The sequence below is a fragment of the Cottoperca gobio genome, chromosome 4 (genome assembly GCF_900634415.1).
Source record: "Cottoperca gobio chromosome 4, fCotGob3.1, whole genome shotgun sequence".
NCBI classification, from domain to species: Eukaryota; Metazoa; Chordata; class Actinopteri; order Perciformes; family Bovichtidae; genus Cottoperca; species Cottoperca gobio.
In genome coordinates this window covers 12,140,383-12,148,092 of record NC_041358.1, presented here as the reverse complement: position 1 = coordinate 12,148,092, position 7,710 = coordinate 12,140,383, and the positions used below count along the sequence as shown (strand labels likewise).

The following is a 7,710-nucleotide window of genomic DNA, read 5'->3' as shown; positions in this document are numbered from 1 at the left end:
TTTCCATTTTACAGTCACAATGACCAGTTTTTGTTTTGTTTGAGATCTTGATTCCTTATAGTGTCCCTAGTATTCTTAGCAGCCTTAAAAGGTTGTCGGGAGAATCCAAAAAAGGCAGGAATCAAGAGTATTGTGGGTTTAAGAAAAAAAATTAAGAAATACTGTTGACAAAAACAATAGAAGTTCAGTTACTTCATCTTGCATCCTGAATGAAAAAAAAAAAAAAAAATCACTCAAGGATGTCAGTCTGGTTTGGATTGGGTGACACCAGGAGGCAGCAGGACTCGCTGCTCCTCCATCCTGTTGGATTGGGAACGCAGGATGAGACTGAAAAAATCCTCATCTGGAACAGTTGGTCCTCTAGTTTTAGAAGGTGGAGCAGCACACCTCTGGTCGTTCAGTCGAGAGCCCTAAAACATTGGAAAGACAAAGTGCAGCTTGTTAAGAGCAAGTTACAGTTTGGCACCTGTAGACATCTATAGCAAGAAAGGAAAGACGTTACTAAATTAGGTCTCTGAGATGTCTATAAAAAAGGAAACAGGTCTGCTTATATGGTGAAATATTCCACCAACATAGGTTACCGTACTTCCAGTGCTTCTGAAATGTAAAACCTGCCTTTTTAAATAAACACTTCAATAAAACGTGTCAACAACTTCCCACACTGTAAACTGAAAAATGATAACAAACACTGTATACTGATACTCACTCACACAACCATTGCAGAAAAGGATTTAGGTCAAGCTTTCTTTTAGGTCTGTACTGTTTCCAATAATTACCAAGAAGTTTCCTGGACAGAATCATGTAATGTGTAACTAATTATAGGACAAATAGACTTTGGTGCATAATTACTAAAGTCTGGGCAAAGAAGCAAACAATTTAACAAAGTTCAAATTTATTTGGCCTTTAATGGATCAGCTCTTTTAAGGAAATTAGTTTTTCTCTCCATAATTAGTAACAAACTGTAGTTCTCTTTAAATGTAATAGTAGTAATTTAAAAGAGTATTATTCAGACGGTACAGACCAGTAAAATTAATTGTTACTGGAATCCATGTGGAAAACAAAAACTACTTGCCATCGCTTGTTTGGGCAGCTAGCAATATACTGGATTTATTTTTCTTACCTGGCACTTAACTAGCATGTCGAAGAAGACATCATCCTCCTCGGGCTGCTCAGCACTTGCCTCGAGGCGACTGTACAGGGAGGGTGTGTGATGGGCATCTGTACTGGAGATTGGGGCTGGAAGAAGAAATGAGTATTAGTCATGATGTGAGAGGTGCTACTGGGGGAGATGACATAAATAGACAGTGTGTCTTCACCTTGTAGGGGGATTTGATCTGTGCTGGAGGTGGAGGGTGTATGAGGCGGGTTGGATGTGCTGAGACGTAAGCCAGGAAAATGGTTCAGGCTGACTCGTTGGTCGTCCAGACGACGGCTCTGGGAGCTGGCCAGCAGCTCCAGGAAATGACCAGGATCCTGCAACGGTGTTTCGCACTCCAAAATAGCTAAAAACAGACATGCTCATTATCTGGGAGTGATTTAAGTAAGTGGTGCATTACGCTTGAGTTTAACAGTGACTTATGTCATTTACTCCTCTTGCATTTCATTCTGGTTTGTGGAAGGTAAAATAAATAAAGATTCTATTAAATTTAAAGCAACATGCCACACTCCCATAGACTTGAAAGTTGTCTGTCAAATTGTAGTTTCATCCGTAGGAGCACAAAGGTTGTGATAACCTTGGATTCATGGGCATTACAGACGAGTGCTATAAGAAACTATTTGCAGGATTGCCAAGACGCATCATAAAAAGGTCCACAACTTTGTTCAGTGAAGGATGAAACCACAAACCTTTTACATTAAACCTTCAAGGCTTGAAGCGGTGAGCGTTAAATACTCACATTTGGGTGGCGTATCACTTTAAGTCATTTGACACAAACGACACAAAAGGATACATCTGTAAAGGACACATTGTAGACATGCTGCATTCACACCATATTAGGGTCAAGGGTCAAAACTGGCCACCGCAGCACAAGTTTTTATATTTCGCAAGTCTAAAATTTTACTATTGAATATGGTGTGAACGCAAGGGGCTGACTCACATTTCCTTTCGGCTACAGGTGGGGTGGAGGAGGGAGAGGGATGAGCAGGGAGAGGGCTCTGGCCATCCAGTAGGGAGCACCTTTGGTCGTCCATTCTGCTTCCCTGGAAACGAGACAGGAGATCGAAAAAGCCATCCTCTCCAATAGTGTCCCGTGATCCTGGCTACAGTGTTAGAGAAAGCCACAAAAGAAATGGTCTTCATAACATCAGCAAAGGGCTCCAGATAATTGTGGTAATCAGGATAGCTGACTGGCTTTTATTGAAAACAATCAAAATACAGGGAAGCACAGAACATACTGCATCACTTCCTACTGCTAGACTCTGCTGAAAGCATATTTTAGTTTAGGGCTAAAAGGATTAGTCTTATGGGAAGGTTTGTAATGAAATCAGGACAAATTAAAAACACAAAAGGGGGGGGGGGGGGGGGGGGAAGAGTTGATCTTTGCTGTAGAATTAGTAAAAAAAGGTATAAGTTTGTTCTTTTAAGAAAGAGTTTCACCACTATATAGTTTGTAATACAACAATTGTTTTTATTTGATACAAAACTATTAATAAACTCAACATTTAATGATCTTTGCTTTCACACAAACGGGAGTATCGTTGGAGAACATGAGTCAGAAACAATGATCCTAATGCCACACAAACATTTCCACCTACAGCCTTAATGCTGTAGGTGGTGAGCAGAAGCTGTGTCATGTGACACACGTTTGAACTTTTTCTTGTGGGTGAATCGTCACTGCTCATCTTGTGGATTGATTCCAGGGATATTACGAGTGTGCAGGGCTTGTGTAGTATTGAAATATGTGTATTTAGAAATACCTTAGCTGGTGTGTCCAGCTCAGGGGCTGAGGGCTCGGTGCAGTTTTCATGCTGGTCTTTAGGAGAGGATTTGTTGTTCTTGTGCTTCTTGCTTTTCAACCGGTGGAAGAGGAAGAGCTTAGTACACGCTTTGATTGTGTTGTTTTTTGAAGACCCGGGGAATACATCCTCCTCCCAGTCCTGCACGTTTAAAGTACAGATTGGTCATTTTAAATTGAGCGTCGCTGACAGATTCAGGTTAGAGGTTTAATGTTTTACCCATGCCAGCACTATAGGTTAGGTGAACACGTTCTTGGGGAAAATGGAAATGCATCTTTTTTTTTTTTTTACATGACAAAACAAGTTCGGTCTACGTGTTCTTGAAGCCGTAGCACGTGGCCCATTTGATTTATTTTGCATTATTAAAATGAAGACAGTTGCTCGGCACCAAATTTAGAAAAACTGCACCCACAATTGAACAAGCATCAATCATTTGGCACTTTAATGCACTTGCACAACAGCAGTTAGTCGAAAGAAATTAACCATATCATTTACCTCATAAATGAGCTAAAATAAAAAATAACTAAGTGTAATTACAGTTTGACAGTTTTGCACGCTACAAGTTAGATTTTTATGTCAAATACAAACTGGGAATGTTGAGTACGTTTACACAAACTAAAGAGTTGAACTATTTGATTTTATGACAGGATTAGGAATCAGAGTGAGCTACTTCCACTGGGTTGCAATGCATTAACACAAAAACAAATCACTACATACTTCACATCATAAGTGTTTGTGCCTTGCGAAGTATTTTCATACGTACCTGATTTGTCGGTGAATCCCCAGTTTGATTTTTGTCAGGACTTGGAGTCAGTCCCAGGTTCTCTGCACTGCCTTTTATCATTGATGGAGAATTTACCCCTGAAACTAAAATACAAAAATGTCAACAAAGTGGCCACATGTTTGTATATTTATGCAGCACTTTCTCAACTACAGGAAAACAGTGATTAAAAAAAGTGCCCTTTGGTGTTTTCTAGCAAACACACAAACCTTTGTGTGTATCCCTGGGGTCTAACAAATTAGTTTAATGCATTTCCTTCCTCAAATATTTGCATTGTTTACATTCATGTTTACTAGCTTGCAGTGTTCCCCTTTCCTGCTTTTGTTGGCACATTGCTGTGTTTTATTGACTCATTTTATTACACAGATTCACAAGTATAATGGCGTGTTGCTTCATGTTGCAAATTAGATTTGTCAAAATGTCTGAAAAGAAACAGGCTTTTCTAAGGAATGCAAATTTACATTGGTGGCTGTGGAAACTCTGGGAGCCTGCTGGCAGAGCAGAGCTGTTAGTGTTGCGGAAGATGTTGGGGTGGGTGTTGGAGTTGGACTTTAGGCCTACGACCAGCCGTAGGTCCGACAGGTTCATCCTGGCCGTCGCCTCACCGCTTTTGTCTCCAGTCTGCAAAATCAAAGTTAATGTAAACAAAGCTTAATGTAAGCATGTGACTCCAAAATAAATTGAACACTATAGCTAAGAGGGATTGATGTTTCCATGGGCTTTGCAATTTGTAGGTCTGTAAAAATCCTTAATGAATGCATACATACAAATGCTATTATTATTCCCTGCTGTTCTCTGTACAACCAGTAGAGGGAGCTGTGGCCTCAGTAGCTGCAGCTACTGATTGCACTCTGAGGGAAGAGGGAAACAGTAAACGGTCACCTCTTTGGCAATTTCCAGATGTTTCTCAGCGAAGTACATGGCTTGCTGATGATTCCCCAGGGCGGTGTGGGCATTTCCCAGACTCCAGTACGCTCGTCCTTCACCGACTCTGCAGCGAGACACAGAGGGAAACAGGCTGAGCAACTTCAGCTGACATTACGCAAGAATGGGAAGGGCATTCGTCAACTATCATACAGTACAATCACAAAAACGTGATCTTATGCTCAGTTCACAACAACAGATGGTATCCAACAATTCCTATTGTACAAGGGTTCTGTGGAATACGAACGTTTCTATTTATAGGAAGAACATTTGTATGAGTAAATAGACATTTTCAAAACCAATAATCACAGAATCTGAAGAACTCTCTTTTCCCCTCCTAATCCATCCCATTTTATTAAATTTTACACGACAATGTGGCCGTGTAAGTTTATACCACCGGAAAGCTCAGTTCCATTTCGTAAAATGATAAAAATAGAGATGTACTTCCACACTAAGAAATACAGCATTGCTTTGTAATCCAAAATGGAACAGAGAAGCCTCGACACGCACCATCTGTAAAGTGAAGCGATAAAGCTGAACCACGTTTTCAAGCAGGACGTTTCTTTTAAAATCGGACTATTAATATCACAGTTGTTCGAAGTGGAGCCAATTTAAATGTAATCTATAAAAGAGTATCATGTTATATTCATGGATTATACACGTTTGATACAATGTGTAATCTGTACATAGAAAGCCCATGACTTCCCCGTCTAATAAAGACCTGTTGGCTGATTATTATGTGTTAATGACATTAATCCCATTGCAAGACTCCAAATGCTGTTTCCTTGTGACAGTCTGCTTTTCAGTGTTTTTGCAGTTGACTGTAACTTCATGGGTGTTGGCAGTAACATGACCACATTTTGGCAGAGAATTACTTTGAAACTGTAAATGCTCATTTGACTTCAATGTGGGTGGCCCCTGAACGGAGACGGTTTAGCAGAAAGCTGACAACAAATGGCTTTTATGGCCGATACCTGTCAGTGAGGTCCTGAGCAATGACCAGATGTTTGAGGTGGTAATCAATGGCTCTCTCATAGTCCTGCAGTAGTGTGTAGGTGTTGCCCAGACTGTAACAGGCCTGGGCCTCCACTGCTTTGTCTTTTAAAAGCCTGGCCAGCTGCAGAGTCCTCCTGGGGGCAAAACAGAAGAGGAGGAAGACGGTCAAAGAATGTGTAGGGTGGGAGCAGGACAATGATAGTTATCTGCTGCATTCTTTTTTTTTTTTTCCTTTGATGCAATTTTCTAACGGATTCTGTTTTAAGATGCTGGACTATGGGATTGAAAAATCAAGAATTTCATAAACTACTACAAGTGAACAACTACATATCTGTGGTTGTTATAAATGACTGCATCATATTCAGAACTTGAAACACTTAATTTCAAGTAGTTGAAAGAGAATTTCAGGACATTTTAAAGTGTTTATTATTACAAAATGTGTCGGCAATAACAACTTCTATGACATATTTCTTATTAGTTAGTATTTCATTATTCTAACTTTTACCATGTTGTCATTCATTGTTTTTGTATACACACCAGCCTACACTTATGATTGCTCACAGGAAGAGTTATACCCTAATAAACACTTAAATCAGATTTTTCCTCATCCAATTGATTTATGGTTTCAGTAATCATAAGAGAAATTACATCTTCTTGCTTCCATTGCTTTAGCTTTTACAATACAAAGAAGAAAAAAGTATTACAGCTTCAGGAATGTGCTGAAATGAAATATAACATTAGCTTGTTTCGTGTGCGATGATGACATACAGAGACCATCAGGAGGTGAGAAAGCCTTCCAGCCTCATTTGTTTACTCACTTGTAGTGGCCAGCCGCTTCCTCGAACTGGCTGAGAAAAATGTGAGCATTTCCAAGGTTACAGTGGGCCCTCCTCTCAGCAGACTTATCCCCAAACTCTTTAGCGATGAGCAGCCGCTGCAGAACAAGACCAAACGTAGTGTGCACATTACGATTAACAGGAAACATGAGGTAATCGAGACGAACACAGACTTTGTAATCATGAAGTCAGACAAAAACTTCTACATCTTATTTACAAATGTGTCAAATCAACGAGTTAACCATCTAAATACACTTCTTAAAAGCAACTACTTAAAAATGCAGGGAAGATAAAGGCAATATGAAGCAGGTGATGCGTAGCAGACACTGAAAGCGTACACGTTTGCCATCTACCTTTTCATGTGCAGCTGCTGCTCTTTTAAAGTCACCTAGCAGATAGTAAGTGTTCCCAAGGTTACCATGGGTGCGACCCTGGGCTGCCCGATCACCTAACTCCTTCACCAGGCACAGGTTTGCTCTTTGTAAAAAAACAAAACAAAGAAACACATATACATGTTATGCATGCATGTTATGGTGCGTCACTATTTAAGTGCTTAATGTTTATGAATTTCACATTTAAGTGAGACCAGGGGCTTGTAAGTGGGGCGCCAAGGTGTGCTTTGAAAATAAATCACAAATGTTAAACATCCAATCAGCTTCGAGTAAGTTACATTTTATATGCGAGGAGATATATCCACACACACCCACACCCACACACACACCCACACCCACACACACACACACACTATTTGCCCAGCTGAGATCTGGTATATTACCATATACTGTTGAAACTGGATGGTACTGTATGTCTGTTATAAAGAAGAAAAGTACATTTGTTTTTACTGGGAACTGCACAATACTCTGTTTAGTAAGATACAAATGGATTTTGTAAATATGTATGATATGTGCATCACTGAGTTGACAAATGTGAACAGCTACTTGGGGGTAAACATGGGAGATATGAAAAAAGCCCCTTATCAGGATAAACTGTTCTTCTCAGTGTACAGTTCATTTGGACCCCCCCCCCCCCCCCACATAAATAAGAGAGAAGAGAGAACATAGAAATACTTATGCAACTTCCTTACGCTCTTTTGTTTTTGTATACGCTACCAGAAAATGCTGGTTTTGTACAACAGCTGTTTTCTTGTACAGTAATCCCACGTGGGTCTGACCAGATGACAGAAAAAAAAACAACAACAAACTAAACTAACAAGGTTAT

At 40.0% G+C, this 7,710-nt stretch overlaps 1 protein-coding gene across 4 annotated transcripts in view; it reads right to left on the bottom strand.

Moving 5' to 3' along the window:
- Nucleotides 1-210: 210 nt before the first annotated feature.
- Nucleotides 211-7,710, bottom strand: part of LOC115006886 (G-protein-signaling modulator 2-like) — a 15,855-nt gene continuing 8,355 nt past the window's right edge. For 2 of the 4 annotated variants that reach the window (XM_029429495.1, XM_029429498.1), the window contains exons 6-16: nucleotides 6,846-6,969; nucleotides 6,475-6,590; nucleotides 5,635-5,790; nucleotides 4,619-4,727; nucleotides 4,198-4,357; nucleotides 3,719-3,822; nucleotides 2,917-3,096; nucleotides 2,097-2,259; nucleotides 1,317-1,502; nucleotides 1,121-1,236; nucleotides 211-410 (exon numbers count right to left, since the gene is read on the bottom strand). In XM_029429495.1, coding sequence (XP_029285355.1) covers nucleotides 243-410; nucleotides 1,121-1,236; nucleotides 1,317-1,502; nucleotides 2,097-2,259; nucleotides 2,917-3,096; nucleotides 3,719-3,822; nucleotides 4,198-4,357; nucleotides 4,619-4,727; nucleotides 5,635-5,790; nucleotides 6,475-6,590; nucleotides 6,846-6,969 — 1,582 coding nt within the window. In that variant the 3' untranslated portion in view covers nucleotides 211-242. The remainder of the gene's footprint in view (nucleotides 411-1,120; nucleotides 1,237-1,316; nucleotides 1,503-2,096; nucleotides 2,260-2,916; nucleotides 3,097-3,718; nucleotides 3,823-4,197; nucleotides 4,358-4,618; nucleotides 4,728-5,634; nucleotides 5,791-6,474; nucleotides 6,591-6,845; nucleotides 6,970-7,710) is intronic. The other 2 variants (XM_029429496.1, XM_029429497.1) reach the window with 2 other exon arrangements.